At 39.6% G+C, this 16,298-nt stretch overlaps 1 protein-coding gene across 2 annotated transcripts; it reads left to right on the top strand.

Annotated features, from left to right (window-relative positions):
• Positions 1–6,497: 6,497 nt before the first annotated feature.
• Positions 6,498–15,442, top strand: LOC124488910 (serine/threonine-protein phosphatase 4 catalytic subunit B-like). Of its 2 annotated transcripts, none has more exons than XM_047051451.1 (9): positions 6,498–6,703; positions 7,338–7,591; positions 7,733–7,784; positions 7,895–7,945; positions 10,052–10,153; positions 10,432–10,605; positions 13,788–13,914; positions 14,066–14,255; positions 14,373–15,442. In XM_047051451.1, the coding sequence occupies exons 2-9, from the start codon at positions 7,482–7,484 to the stop codon at positions 14,500–14,502; spliced, it is 936 nt and encodes a 311-aa protein (XP_046907407.1). In that variant the 5' UTR covers positions 6,498–6,703; positions 7,338–7,481; the 3' UTR covers positions 14,503–15,442. The 2 variants fall into 2 exon arrangements, with proteins under 2 accessions (XP_046907407.1, XP_046907406.1); XM_047051450.1 differs by having other exon boundaries at positions 6,498–6,700.
• The last annotated feature ends 856 nt before the right edge of the window (positions 15,443–16,298 follow it).

The following is a 16,298-nucleotide window of genomic DNA, read 5'->3' on the forward strand; positions in this document are numbered from 1 at the left end:
GCTAGACTAGACAGGTGTTTTGAAAGATGGAGGGAGAGGGGTATAGTGGTACTGGACCAGCTGTTCGAAGGAAGTGTATTGAAGTCATTTGAACAGCTTCAAGAGAAATATGAGTTACCAACCCAAGACTTTTACAGATATTTACAAATAAGACACTATTTACATACACACCAGGAATGGGAAAAGCTCTGCTCACCACCATCCAGATTAGAAAAGTTCTTCATATCGACAATTGAAACAACAGTGAAAGCAAGGTTCATATCACATCTATACAGGATATTGCAGGAGGAACTAAAGGAGAATAATTTGGATATTAAAGAAAAATGGGAACTAGAGATGAACATAATAATCTCTGATGAACAATGGGAAAACTCATGTGAACAGGGACACAGAGTAACCAGTAGTCCTAACTGGAGGGAATTTGGATGGAAGATTAAAATGAGATACTTCAGAACTCCACTTATAACATCTAAATGGAGCAATACCTCAGCACAATGTTGGAGGGGTTGTGGCAAGGTGGGAGACCACACACATATATTTTGGGACTGTCCAAAGTTATCGGAATACTGGAAGAAAATACAAAGGGAAATAAAAACATGTTTATTTATTGACATACCGTTAGAACCATCACACTTCATTTTAGGGATATTGCCTGATAACCTTGAAGAAAATAGCCAAACAAAACTTCTGAGGGCCCTTCTTCTAATAGCAAATAAGGTAATAAAATCTTGCTGGCTGAAGCCACAGCCCCCCACAATAACCCAATGGAGGGATAGAATCCAAGATATGTACAGGATGGAACACTTGACTGCACTATTACAACTTAAAAGAGAGGCATTCATAAACAACTGGTCTCCCATTGCTATACACTTCCATTTGATATGATAAGTAGAATATACATACTGATATATATTTCTTTTGTCTTGGTTTTTCCATTTATGCAGTGGACTTTTGCAGGCCTTTCTCTTTCAGAATACTATATTAATGTAATGTCATGTGTGATGTATTGTGTTTGTGGACAATGTTAATGTGTAACTCAATTCTGATAATCCTTGATCCGGATGGTTTGGGCCCAAGACATCCGTGGACTGTTAACCCCACTAGACTAAGACTTGTACCCGTAGCACTTAATTTCATGTAACGATGTGATGTACTGTATGACTGCATTTGATAAAAGGAAATAAAAAGAAGTTCAAAAAAAAAAAAAACTCAATAGCCCGAGGAAACATTTATTTTGGCAGTTGGTCATCAAAGCCATGGCGTTACTTAGTAACCGGGGAAGCTTTTGGAGAGATTCAATGGTAGATAATGTGTCCCTTCACTTTAATTCCGGCTATAGCCTCATGTACAGTAAATTGAGTTGTAGGTAGTTTCCAGGAATGATAACTACGTGTATATGGCATGTGGATAGTTGGCCTATCAAAAATATAGCTAGTAACTTGACAAACTATGTTTATTAGTATCATGCTAATTACAATAGCAGATTTATTATTTGTACAAACCAACAAGACATCAGTCAGTTTTCCTTCTAAAGGATTGTCCTAATTTAGCCAGGGTAACAGTCTGTGTCTTAGTACATTGTGCATATACAGTAACATACGTACAATATGATGTATATGTGCATATTACTTGATGTGTTTTCTATCAGTGTTGTGGCTAGGTCCAATCAAACTATATCGTATAATTCTCTCTTTGTCTTCAGCATATCAGAGTGGTCACCAAACCTGCACCAACCCATCACCCCGTCTTAATTGGTTAAGGTGAGATAAACCTTTCCACCCTGTTGCTTACAAAATATACATCACAAGCACAGAGGGCTGAAACTTTGTTCTCTTGTGCTTTTGAAAAAGTTTTTTTTAGAAATGAATAGGAAGACTGCACCGGTGTCCACTTCAACTTTAAGAAGTTGCATTAACAGCTCTATTGAGTCTGTTACGTTTTCTATCACCCAGATCTTCCGAAAGATGCAAGGACTGTTCTAAAGACCAAAACTCAGTACACCATTCTTGAAAAGGCTGGAGGTCAATATCACTATTTTGGAATTCTCAAATCTCTGAGCAAAGCTATTTCCAAAATGATAACATCTGTTGTAGATGGTTTTACTCTCCCTTTACAAATTAACATCGATGGGTTGCCATTGTTTAAGAGTTCTCGAATACAGCTTTGGCCTCCATCCTAGGACTGTTACTAAGTGCAAACATGAAAGAACCAGTGGTGATTGGACTGTATTGTGGACATACAAAACCCAGTTCGGCAGAGGAATACCTTAAAGATTTTATTACAGAGCTCCAAGAATTAGAAGAGGGTTTTACTTTTGAACAAAAAAGACTATTTTTGAAGTTAGAAAGTGTAATTTGTGATACTCCTGCTCGATCTTTTATGAAAAACACCAAGGCTCACAATGGCTATTGAGGCTGTGATAAATGCTCTCAAACAGGACTCTACATAAACAACCGCACGACATCCCCTTTAATGACTGACTACCTACATAGGACAGATGAATCATTTGCACAGCAAATTGATGATGCACACCACAATGGCCCAAATCCATTTAGTCCATTAGACTTTGGTATGGTATCTCAATTTCCACTAGATTACATGCATTTGGTTTGTTTAGGTGTTGTTCGAAGACTGCTTAACCTTTGGCTTAGAGGTCCCTTGAAATCTCGTTTGTCTGCCAAAGTTGTGGACAGCATATCATCCCAACTCGTAAAAATGCGCCCTAACATACCTGTTGAATTTGCCAGAAAACCTAGATCCCTCAGGGAAGCCGATCGTTGGAAAGCAACTGAGTTTAGGCAGTTTCTGCTGTACACAGGTCCTGTTGTTTTGTCTTAGTTTTTTGATAGTAACACATACAACAACTTCATGCTGCTATTTTGTGGAATTTCAATTTTGGCTAGTCTGATCCGCTCCTTATCTCATAGTCAATATGCTCATATGTTGCTCAGAACTTTTGTTAGCCACTTTGGTGACATATATGGCAAAGACCAACTTGTTTACAATGTTCATGGTTTACTTCACTTGTCCCATGATGTCTAATGACATGGCTGCCTCGACTCAATTTCTGCATTTCCTTTTGAAAATTTCCTTCACAAGGTAAAGAAGTTTGTGAGGAAGCCAGAATACCCCCTTGAATACCCCCATAATACCCCCTTGCCCAGGTCACTGGGCAAGGAGACTGTCTGAAGTTGACCAAAAACCTATTGTGAAGGACACTGGTTTAGTCTGTCCCTTGAAAAAGCAACACGTTGTTGGTCCTATTCCCAGCGGTCTTTCAGTCAAAGCACAATATCAGGAAATGTACAGCGAGCAATGGGCCATTAAAGTATCAGTAGGGGATAATGTCTTCATTATTGGAAACAATGTTTGTGTCATACACAACATTGTCAAATGTAGTGATGGAGTCTATGTTGTATACAAAGTTTTCTCAGAGAAGAAAGAATTCTTCTGTTACCCGTTCAGCTCATCCTTCCTAAATATATTTATAATTTCCAAACCATCAGAAACACTCAAATATGCCAGTATCAGACATCTCACTGAAATGTGTGGTTTTGCCCCATAGAAATCAACTTGTGGCCATGCCTCTTTTGCATAACTAGAAGGACTGGGGTGGTTATTACTTACTTATTTTTATTTTATTTTTATTACTTAATTTTTTTTACTTTATATTTTCATCGTTGCGTTTATTAAATATCTGAATTGATGACACATGTATATAAGACTACCCCTTAAGTATTGATTTGGTATGGTTTGAAAAGCTTCATGAAATATAATCTTACTGACTGACAAAAGACTCTGACCTTGGCAATCATCACAACGTTCAGCAATTTACATTTACACATTTACATATAGTCATTTGGCAGACGCTCTTATCCAGAGCGACTTACAGTACAAGTACAGGGACATTCTCCCCGAGGCAAGTAGGGTGAGGTGCCTTGCCCAAGGACACAGTCATTTCGCACGGCAGGGAATCGAACCAACAACCTTCTGATTAATAGCCCGACTCCCTAACCGCTCAGCCATCCGATCCCCGCAACAGCAATTGCTTGACAGAACGAGACTGTAAGTAAACATTGACATCATAGTTGACTATATGTATATACTAGCATATGTTCTTAGATCTGGGTCGTTCAACCAAACATCTGCAAACAATTGGTGTGCCATAGTCACATTCAACAATGTGAACTGTGGAAGATACAATGTTTTTATCACAGTATTTAAATACTTTCTACTAAATGTCTTTCTGTCCTTTCTTTTCAGATGTATTTGTTAATAGAATTTATTAAAAGCAAGGATGTAAATATTGTGCCAGAGGAGTGGTATTCAGATGGTGAGACCTTTTGGCCTAGTTACACTAAAGATGAACGTGTAAATGCTGCAATAAGTAACCGGGAGAGCCCTGGAGAAGACGGGAAGAAATTCGATGTGAGAGTCTATGCTAAAGCTGGTATGTTAACACTGCATTTTGTGCTCTTGTTTTGAGGATTTAAAAGTGCTTCTTCACTTTGGTTAATGATTTAGCTTGACTGTTTAAATTGTTTGTTATTACCAACTAACTAATAATATTATGTAATTACCAATTATACAAAAGTGCTGTCTCTTTGGGCAAATAGTAGTTATTGTTCCTTCAAGTGTCCTGTTAACAGAATTTAACAGAACACAACTGTCATTATAGATAATTACTTACTGGCAAGGCAGAAATCAAAAACTTTAATGACCTGTCAAACATCAGATCTAAAGTCCGAATCTGAGATGGATAGAGGAAGGGGGAAGCGCAAAAAGAAGCAAAGGTTAGTTTATTTATTTATTCATAACAGGAAATTCACTAAGTTAATGTTTATAATTGTCAACCTTAATTTGTACCGAATAAAACCATGTTGTCCTTTTTTAGACGGTATGGAGAGGTTACTATAGTAACTATTTTGTTGTTACTAGTAACTAATCCAATAGTTACTAGTATCTATTCCCGTTTTAATAGTAAGTTTTCATTAGATACTAGTACCTATTCTTTAGTTACTAGTAACTTATCCAATAGTTACTAGTATCTATTCCCGTTTTACTAGTAACAAATTTGACAATTTTACAATTGTATCCTATGGGGCTCTGCTTTACAGATATCTACTATTTGTGTCCAACTAGCAGGCCTATCTATTCAAATAGTTACTAGTTTCTATTCCAGTTTTACTAGTAACTATTCATTAGATACTAGTAACTATTCTTTAGTTACTAGTAACTAATCCAATAGTTACTAGTATCTGTTCCTGTTTTACTAGTAACTTTCATTAGATACTAGTACCTATTCTTTAGTTACTAGTAATTAATCCAATAGTTACTTGTATCTATTCCCGTTTGTTACTATCAAGTAGTCATTTTTACTCGTCATAAGCAATGACGAGTAAAAACGCATTTGTTACTAGTAAGAATAATAATGTTACTAGTAAGAATTGTAATAGTTACTAGTAAAAATAGTTACTAGTATCTAATGAAAGTTACTAGTAAAACAGGAATAGGTACTAGTAACTATTGGATTAGTTACTAGTAAAGAATAGTTACTAGTATCTAATGAAAGTTACTAGTAAAACAGGAATAGGTACTAGTAACTATTGGATTAGGTAACTAAAGAATAGGTACTAGTATCTAATGAAAGTTAGGCTACGAATAGATACTAGTAACTATTGGATTAGTTACTAGTAACTAAAGAATAAGTACTAGTAACTTTGAAATAGTGACTAGTATATTTATAGAAATAAATGTTAAAACGGCTTGCAATAGTTCGCCGATTGTAGCATGAATATGCTGCACAGTGGTATGGCATCTTGTTTATTCTGCTGCTACGCAACTAGGAATTTGCCCTTTCCAAGACGGCGGCCGGCGCCCAGCAGCCAATGCAGCGTCTATTCTTTATGTCTATGTAGTGGACACATAGTTAATATAACTAGAGTAAGCTACTTTTGTCTTCCAAGATGGCGTCCCCAGTCATTTCTATGATAAGTGCTCAGTGGCGCAGTGAGGCAAGCGAAATCGCGAGACTGGACGCGGCGATCTTTCCACTTCCGTGTCTTCCTGTCTAACTTTAAACAGTGGCTCCTTTTTTCCCTAGCTCCGAGAGCTCATGTAAATCGGCTATCGGCCAATGTGAACTTTTGTGCTCATGCACTGTTAGTATCCGCCAGCACATTTGCAGGCAACTTTCATTGACTAAGCAAATAAATGGGTTACTAGTTTACCCATTTCGGATTGGTTTCAAACTTTGCAAAAATCGGGGGAAATTCTTCTATGAAAAAGCTAGTAGTATGAGCCAGGTTCGAGAATCAAACACAAATTATTGGGGGAGATAGTTTTGTAAATGTTGAATGGAGTTAATAGAATAAAAACGACCGGAAGAGTCGGAAACCTAACCGTACATGCAATACCACCTACATCCACCGGGGCCGTTGCTTCAAGCCGAGGGGCGAGGGGTGGGGGCTTGAGTGGACATAGCGCGCGTTCCCCTCCCGTGAAGTCAAGTGTGCGCAATGCGCGGCACCCATACCGGAAGTTGTACCTACGTCGGACCTCACTTCGTGGAAAGCAGCAAACCAGTTAAAGGGAAATATATAATATACAATCGGTACTCAAAAAAGAAGAAAATAAGACCTGCAGATTTGGGATTCGGCATTTTTAGGCGCCCATATCAAAGACCAACTTCTTCCCCACGGTAGTAGTATTTATTTAGTTTCCAACGTTATTTGACAAATGCTCCTTATGTAGAGCTAGCTGATAGTGCCAGTGGCAAGCAAAGTTACGTCTATAAAACTAGAGCTAGCTAGTGGGAACTGTTTAGCTCATTAGCAAGCAAGCTAACTCCGAGCTATATCCAACCGGTCTGTTTGTCTTAAACGGAGTTTAGCTGTGGTACAGCTTATTTGGCGAGATGTATTACGCAGCCCGGTGGCGGTGAGTTACATACCGCCAATTAAGATGCTAATAGTTAGTGTACCTATTTCATCTTCGATTTGATCGTTAAACATTCCACGGAACCTATCCAAACGAGGTTGGCCTAGAGCTAGTGGTGTTAGCCAACTAACTGGCAATATATCATCACCTAACACTGGCCTAGCTAGGTATTGTAGCCAGTGAGGCAATTTACGTTTGAGTGCTAGATCACTCTCCAAGTAGTTTCGGTTCAGGTGAAAGTACATTTCTCAGTGTTTATTGCCAAAGCAAGTTAGCGGATGTTGGGATAGTATGCTTCTCGATTTTCAACTGTAGGCTAAAGCTTGGAAGACTAGCGTCCTAACTGGCAAATGCTGGCCACCGAATCACTTACTCAACGTTTGTTTCCAATCACACAGATCGTTGTCTCTCCACATTTTCTCCAAAAAGCGTTCAATTCTTATTCCTGTTTTCGGCCTGGTTCTGTGTAACTGGGAAGAATACACGCTTCTACTATACCTCAGAGAGTGAGGAGGAGTGAGTGTTTGAGACCCACTCTCTCCATGTGTGTGACTATGGGAGACATTAGTGATCTGGACAGACAGATAGAGCAGCTACGACGCTGTGAGCTCATCAAGGAAAATGAAGTCAAAGCACTTTGCGCCAAAGCCAGGTACTGTTATATATTTCTGTAAGAAGATTGGTTAGCTTTAAAGTCAACTATAGCACAAATTAAGTGAATGACTGGTTACTTTGATTTTGATTGTACAGTTGATTCAGTTAAATCAGTCCAGTTTCTGTGTGTGTTTTACAGGGAGATTCTGGTTGAGGAGAGTAACGTTCAGAGGGTAGACTCTCCCGTCACGGTGAGTATTTTCAGAATTTCTTGACTTAATCATGCCTAAAAAACAACATAACTTAAATAGAAACATATATTTTATGCACCTCAAACTCTTTCTACTTGCAAACTTCTCAGGTGTGCGGCGATATTCACGGACAGTTTTATGACCTGAAAGAGTTGTTCAGAGTAAGTTTAAAGCGCCTCTTTCTGAACCCATGAACATGTTCTGTGTTCTACTGAACTTTTAGCTCAGAGTATGCCACAACATACACTCACTTGCCACTTTTTTAGGTACACCTCGCTAGTACCGGGTTGGACCCCCTTTTGCCTTCTGAACTGCCTTAACTCTTTGTGGCATACTTTCAACAAAGTGTTGGAAACATTCCTCAGAGATTTTGGTCCATATTGCATTAACATTTATTTATTTAGCAGACGCTTTTATCCAAAGCGACTTACAAGAAAGAGCTTTACAAAAAGTGCATAGGTCAATGATCATAAATAACGAGAGACCCCAAAAACATTGCGGGTAGCCAAAACATGAAGCATACATTGTGTAAAGCAAATAAGTGCCAATGGGTAGAACCAGAAGAGCATGTAGTTAAACAAATTACAATTAAACAACATGTAATATAATTCACAGTGAGTACAAGTAGTTAAATCAGTTACAACTAGCCGTCAAGTGCAACAAGTCCCTCAATTAGTGTCATTGTGTTCCTGGAGGAAATAAACTAACATCTGATCCAGCAAATATTTCTTAAGTACCGTTGTACTCCCGGAACAAGTGTGTCTTTAGCCTTTTCTTGAAGGTGGAGAGACAGTCAGTATCTGATGGGGGTGGGGAGATGATTCCACCATTGGGCCAGACAGGAGAAGAGCTTGGGTTGGGAGTGGGCGCTCTTGAGAGGTGGGACCACCAGACGGTTGTCAGAAGAAGACCGTAGGTGGCGGGTGGGGGTGTAAGGCTGGACGAGAGACTGGATGTAGACAGGTGCAGGCCTGTTCACCGCTCGGAAGGTCAGTACCAGGGTCTTGAATCTGATGCGGGCCGTGATGGGTAGCCCATATTGACATGATGGCATCACGTAGATGCTGCAGATTTGTTGGCTGCACATCCATGATGCAAATCTCCTGTTCCACCACATCCCAAAGATGCTCAATTGGATTGAGATCTGGTGACTGTGGAGGCCATTAGAGCACAGTGAACTCATTGTCATGTTCAAGAAACCAGTTTGAGATGATTTGAGCGTTGTGACATGGTGCATTGTCCTTCTGGAAGTAGCCATCAGAAGATTTGTATACTGTAGTCTTAAAGGGATGGACATGGTCAGCAACAATACTCAGGTAGGCTGTTGCGCTTTAACAATGCAATTAGTACTAAGGGGCCCAAAGTGTGCCAAAACATATCCCCCACACCATTACAGCACCACCACCACCAGCCTGAACCGTTGATACATGGCAGGATGGATCCATGCATTCATGTTGTTCCTGCCAAATTCTGACCCTAGTATCTGAATTTTGCAGCTGAAATCGAGACTCATCAGACCAGGCAAGGTTTTTCCATTCTTCTATCGTCCAATTTTGGAGAGCCTGTGAGAATTGTAGCCTCAGTTTTCTGTTCTTAGCTGACAGGAGTGGCACCCAGTGTGGTCTTCTGCGCTGTAGCCCATCTGATTCAAGGTTTGATGTGTTGTGTGTTCAGAGTTGGCATTCTGCCTACCTTGGTTGCAACAAATGGTTAATATGTAACTGTTGCCTTTCTATTAACTCTAACCGGTCTGCCCATTCTTTTCTGACATCAACAAGGCATTTCGTCCACACACCTGCCGCTCACTGGATATTTTCAATTTTTTGGACCATTCTCTGTAAACCCTAGATATGGTTGTGCGTGAAAATCCCAGTTGATCAGCAGTTCTGAAATACTCAGACCAGCCCGTCTGGCACCAACAACCATGCTACATTCAAAGTCACTTAAATCCCCTTTCTTCCCCATTCTGATGCTAGGTTTGAACTTCAGCAAGTTGACTTGACCATGTTTACATGCCTAAATGCATTGACTTGCTGTCATGTGATTGCAAATTAAACAGACGTACCTATTAAAGTGGCCAGTGAGTGTATTTGTATGTGTCAACCAGCATCTCTCCATGTTACGTTTTGTTTAAAAGTTGTAAGCATTACCGTTAGCTTTGTTACAATCAGCTAGACCACATTTCCATTATACACCACACTGCAGTTTATGTAGGCTATAATGCAAATTTCTGCTGTTTTGTTGATTCATGTCGTAAAAATCTGCAGGTCGGAGGTGATGTTCCAGAGACAAACTACCTTTTCATGGGAGACTTTGTTGACAGAGGTTTCTACAGTGTGGAGACGTTCCTCTTGCTTCTAGCTCTTAAGGTACAAAATGTAATATTAAATTGGCAACTTTATTTAAAGACAGGCAACTTCCTGGAACTACCATTTTGTACAATATCACTATCATTCAAAACTGGAATAGCCTACCAAGACGATGATAACATTTATAAAAAGCTTATATTTCACTCTTTGAACAATAGTCATTGGATTAAAGTTGTCAACCTGCAAATGCTTCTACTGAATAAGCTCTAACCCCAAACTAGTTTCTAAAGGTATGCTTTCACCTCCCTGCCCTATCACTATTTTCTCCCTTCCTCTAGGTACGGTATCCAGACAGAATCACCTTAATCCGGGGGAACCATGAGTCGCGGCAGATCACCCAGGTCTATGGCTTTTATGATGAGTGCCTTCGCAAGTATGGCTCAGTCACCGTGTGGCGATACTGCACCGAAATATTTGACTACCTGTCTCTCTCCGCTATTATTGATGGCAAGGTACGGCCCTCTGTCAAGTTTGTCTCCCTCTCTGATATTGTGGCTATAGACTGTACACCACACCCCCACATTTTCTTTTAAGCTATTTGAAGTGCTTCATATAAAGGAAACCGTTTGTAGAGTATTAGTCCAGCTCATTAAAGTGTTACCTCTTCTGCTAATTTTGCTCTTTATAACGCTCTTGACAATTAAAACAATACTCTAAATATTCTGAATTGGATTTCTGTTATCCAACCAAATCTTCTGGCTATGGCTCTTATCCATAATGGCCAACTAATGTGTCAGAAAATAAAATACCAAATAGAGCCTTAATTTTGAGCCAGTGATAATACTATTTTAATACTAGATGTTTACAGTTTATCATGCAGTTCTCTGGTCATCAAACAGCTGTCCTAGATCCACTTATACATACATTCTAAAACATTAGCTATTAGTGGACATCGCTGAGTATACAGGCACCTTTTTTTCTTGAACCTCTCATTCCAAAATCATGGACATTCATATGAAGTTGGTTCCCACTTTGTTTCTTTAACTGCCTAAATGTTTGTGAAGGCTTCCCAAATTCGTTTGATGGTGTTTAGGTCAGTGATCTGTGCAGGCCAGCTGCGTTTTTGACACAACTCAACAAAACATTTCTGTATGACCTCTCTTTGTACTGAATAGGTTTGATTTAATGATGTTGAGGTTTGAATGGGGCATTACGAAGTGAAAACAAGAAAGGCCCTTTTCCAATTTCTTGGCAAAAATGTTGATGCACAGAATTGTCTAGAAAGACTTTTTATGCTTTAGCATGAATATTTCCACAGGTGGAACTAACGGCTCAAGAAAAAACTGCCACTATTGTTAACTGGCTTGTAGGGCTGTCCCCGACTAAGATTTTCTTTGGTCGACCAAGACTCGACTAAGCACTTCTGTAAATCGACTAATCGAAACTTGAAATGTTTTTTTCTTTCTTTCTATAAATGTCATTGTTTTTCATCAAACCATTTTGTGTGATGTTTTACCTCATTGTTTTAAGAGATAATATGCAAGAAATACATATATAAGAAGGGAGATTGACAACTAGACAAACATAAACGTACAAACATTTTCCCGATCTGACTCAATGTAGCTGCTGGACATTCCAGATTCAGCCGCTATAAAATAAGCTATTACTAATATTAAGCCTCATGTCACCAGTCCTGTTGTTACTGAATGCCTATATAATACAAAATGCCTGATTGGTTATTATTTATTACAATGTACTACAAATAAAAAATATTGTTTGTTTAACATGCAAATCAGCGCGCTATAGACCAATTATCACCCTACGTCACACAACTGTCAAGCAGGCTCAACTGCGCATGTGCGTTGCAAAAGACGAACTTCTCCCCGGTCTATTACACTTGGAGTGTCGATCAGGTCATCATATATCTCTGGCCATTGGATTGCAGGCCTTGATATTGGCCGGGTTTCCCAGATTCGTTAAGAAGCTCTTAACGCTGAGGGCGTCTTAAGAACGTTCTAAGAGCGCTCTAGAACGCTCTTAGAACGTTCTTAAGAAGATCTTAGCGTTAGGAGCTTCTTAACAAATCTGGGAAACCCGGCCATTAACTTTTTGAGGCTCTTGGCCTTTGGACAAATACATTTATGTTTCACTTGTCTGTGCACAAAAGTCACTTGACCCCAATACCCTTAAATAGCTTGACCAAGTGATCTGGCAATACTAGCCTGGCTAACAGAGGTCGCTTTCTCAGGCAAATGATGAATGAAACAGGCTCGGTTAAAGAAATCCGAGATGCTGGCTATCTTCATCAGGCTCGTATGTACATTAGGCAGTCCTCCCTGACGTTTTTAGGGTAAAATGGAGTGAAATACAACATTGTGCACACTGCCAGTGAGCGAGTCTGACTGAGGCTAACGTCAAAACCGTGGAATGGGGACGCAGTCTCACTCAGATTGCCAGTTTAAACAAATCAGAAAAATAATCGGACCAGCTGGCTAAAAGCAGAATTCCAATATCTCTTGAAAGCTGCCCTGCTCGAATTTTACATTTAAAATGGACTGTAAAACTGTACAATTATGAACTTTGTGACATGACGTGAAGACATGGTTGCGGCTCGACTATGCAGTCTTTACAGGGCGAAATTCTCACTCCAATTTCAAGACTTTCGTGACCCAAATCAAAATTCTGATGCGACAGATCAATGGGTAATTGCTTTCTCTCTTAAAGGCTGTCCTCCTCTACCTTTTTGGTGTTATTAAATCTAACTATTTGTATTATCCGTGTGGTCCTTTTGCCATTTAAAATGCTATCCTTTCCCGGTTTTCTGCAACCACATTGCGCGCGCATCCCCAATGTTTACAAATAAATAATCATTCTATTCATGCCTGAAAAAGTGCAGCATGCGAACTTGCGTAGAAGCCGAGTGGGGAACGGTGCAACAGAGAAAGATTGTGTTGTCTTGGCCGGAGAAGATAATGTCATTCGATTTGGATGTGATTCTTATAATAGGCATATTCATTTTTCAACCCAGCGTGTGTTAGCATGAGCGAAGTAGGTTACATCATATTTAACGTTGAACTATGGAAAATAAACCGATGTTGGCAGAGTTTGCATTCAACGTTTTTTGAGTCACCCGGTACTTTGTAAATGTACTGTAAATAAAATGCTGTCATACCACATATTTCTTTGCCATTTTGCCTAAATAACACCGATAAAGTAGGCTATGGCAGAGTTTGTAGTTCGGCGGCCAATTGTGCACGTGCCGTGTGCAAAAAACAAACAAAGCAAAGCAATTACACCTTTTCTTTTTAATATATATTTTGAGTTGCTTTATTTGTCTTAAATAATATGATCTACAATTTCTGTAGAACATATCTTTAATTCAGCAATGGTGACACAAGCGGGAATCAGAATCAGATCACGCTGACATACGGCAGCTCGACTAAAAAATCTTAGTTGACCAAGAGCATATCGACCAGAAAATCGACTAGTCGACTGAGTGGGGACAGCCCTACTGGCTTTATAATGCCCCATGCACAAAGCAAGATCCATCTGAGGCAATTTTTTTATTGAATGCTTTATTTTATTGCATTTCTTTCAACAGTTTCATTGAAAATGGGCTTTTCCTTTTGTACAGATTGCGGTTCTGCAGCATTTAAAAAAACATCCTTTCTAACATCCTTTTTCTGTCCACTAGATTTTTTGCGTGCATGGTGGCCTGTCTCCCTCCATCCAGACTCTGGACCAGATCCGAACTATTGACAGGAAGCAGGAAGTGCCCCACGATGGACCCATGTGTGACCTGCTGTGGTCAGACCCTGAAGGTATAAAACCTGCACAGTGGGCCCCCACAGTTTGGTTGTTTGACAATATAACACTTTGTGTTGGTGTTTTTTGTTGTTGACATTCATATATAATACATTTAGATCTCTTTGTCTTGATCTTACCATTTCTCTCTTCCACTATTATTCTCAGACACCACAGGATGGGGGGTTAGTCCAAGAGGGGCAGGCTACTTGTTTGGTAGTGACGTGGTGGCCCAGTTCAACGCAGCCAACGATATTCACATGATTTGCCGGGCCCACCAGCTGGTCATGGAGGGCTACAAGTGGCACTTCAACGAGACAGTGCTCACTGTGTGGTCTGCACCCAACTACTGCTATAGGTGTGTGTGAAACATTTTGAAAAGTTGTGTGCCAAAATCATGTACTGTTCTTCAGTGTTTGTCAACCTGTCATTTTAAGCAACTTGGCATACAATTGTAGTCATCTTTCTCACACAGATGTGGCAATGTGGCGGCCATTTTGGAGCTGGATGAGCACCTGCAGAGGGAGTTCATTATATTCGAGGCAGCTCCACAGGAGACCAGAGGCATCCCTTCCAAAAAACCAGTGGCTGACTACTTCTTGTGAGCTCTCATATGACTGAGTTCTAGCCCTTTTTTTTTTAACGATGCCTGTATGTTGGTTCCACCTCTAACCAGCCCTCCCCTGAACTTGCCTCTTGATAGTCATTTGCAGCTATCATACCCGAGTTGAAATCATTTGAAATCCTTATGAATACTTTGAACATTAATTTGAGCCAGTCCAGAATGCCAGGTGAGCATGGTTTGGACCATAGGACTATTTTCAACTGTTTCAATTGTGTCAGATGAGCTCCAATAATCTTCAGTGAAATTAAAATATTTCAAAAAAATATTTGATCTGTGCCTGTAAACTACAGTGCAAATGAAACTGACTAAGTAATCACCATAATAATGACTATCCAGTACTTATCAGAGTGAGTCAAGTCAGAGTGTTGAGGGGTGCATTGCTCATCTTGAAACTTGGCCCAATCCTGTTGGAATGACTCTCCAGCTCTCTGTAATGACCATTGCTCAGCTGTTTTTTTTCTGTACCCCTCAGCATCCATTCACCTATCTCCTTCCCCTTGTAGATTAGTCAGACACTTAACAGCTACCTTACCTTGTAGTATATATATTTTTTAAATCCAATAGATTGAAGGATAACAAGAGGGCATGAGTGTTTTATATTCAGATGTAGGATATTTCTTGGCTGGAGCTTCTATTATGCATAACCTTTTTATTTTATTCTTCCAATGCTTCTTTTATCTTGGATTTTGTATAATTGTTGCTGCCAGTCCTCACTGTCAACATTTTAGTCATATTGTTTCCAAGCATTTGTATTTAATGCAGCTTGGCACCTTCATGTCTACCTAAAGGACAAGCAGATGTAGTAAACGGTTAAATGGTTAAGTAAACGGTTTCTCTCATCCACCTTGTCAATGCCTCCAGTCTACTCTTTAGGATTTGGTCAACTTTTGATATTGTAATAAAATCTTTTTGTATCAATATGTCTTGAGCATGTCCATTTGCTTATGAGAGTTTTGTAAGTCGTGTAAATTGCAGATTTTTACTGAAAGGGACGTAGAGGTAGAATTTATAGGCCAGACATAAAAATGCACTAAACCAAGACAGTCAATGCTTAACATTTATTCAGACATTTGCATGTTCTTTTTTACAAGAAAGTTTAAATGGTTATGAAGGCACATTTGGCAAACCAATCAAGCATGCTGATACTTGAAAGTACAGTCACACACACACACAAATGGGTTGTAACTCTCAGTAGCCTTTGACCTAGTCATCAGAATCAGAATGGGATTTATTTGCCATGAAAGTTTGCACAGACAAATAATTTGCTTTGGCAGGAAGGTGCATACAGTAAACATATAGGAATCTTAAATTTAAATATGTGGTCTAACTATACTAAGGATACATAAACTAGCAATACTAAGTGGAATACAATTAAAATAAAATATACAATAAGTAAAATATAAGTTGCCAATTTACAATATAAAATACAATATAAAATACAATATAAAATACAAATATTACAGGAATTGTGTAGTGCAAAATGTAAATAGTTTTTAAAGACATTCGGTCAGTGTGAGCTTTGGCCTTGTTGAGGCCAACAGCGGAAGGGAAGAAACGTGGCGTGAGGTTTTGGTCCTGATGGACCGCAGCCTTCTGCCAGAGGGGAGTGACTGGAACAGGGAATGTCCAGGGTGGGAGGAGTCAGCCACAATCTTCTTCGCCCGTCTCAGGGTCCTCGAGGTGTGCAGGTCCTCGAGGGAAGGCAGATTGCAGCCAATCCCCTTCTCTGCAGTGCGGATGATACTCTGCAGCCTGCTCTTGTCCTTGGCAGTGGCA

Source organism: Hypomesus transpacificus, unplaced genomic scaffold (assembly GCF_021917145.1).
Source record: "Hypomesus transpacificus isolate Combined female unplaced genomic scaffold, fHypTra1 scaffold_155, whole genome shotgun sequence".
NCBI lineage: Eukaryota > Metazoa > Chordata > Actinopteri > Osmeriformes > Osmeridae > Hypomesus > Hypomesus transpacificus.

What these genes read in the sequence shown, in the direction of transcription:
- LOC124488910 (XM_047051451.1), top strand. Translation starts at nt 7,482, where the DNA reads ATGTGTGTGACTATGGGAGACATTAGTGATCTGGACAGACAGATAGAG. An exon ending in GGGTAGACTCTCCCGTCACG is followed by an intron (nt 7,785 to 7,894) that starts GTGAGTATTTTC and finishes CAAACTTCTCAG; the next exon opens with GTGTGCGGCGATATTCACGG. An exon ending in ACCTGAAAGAGTTGTTCAGA is followed by an intron (nt 7,946 to 10,051) that starts GTAAGTTTAAAG and finishes AAAAATCTGCAG; the next exon opens with GTCGGAGGTGATGTTCCAGA.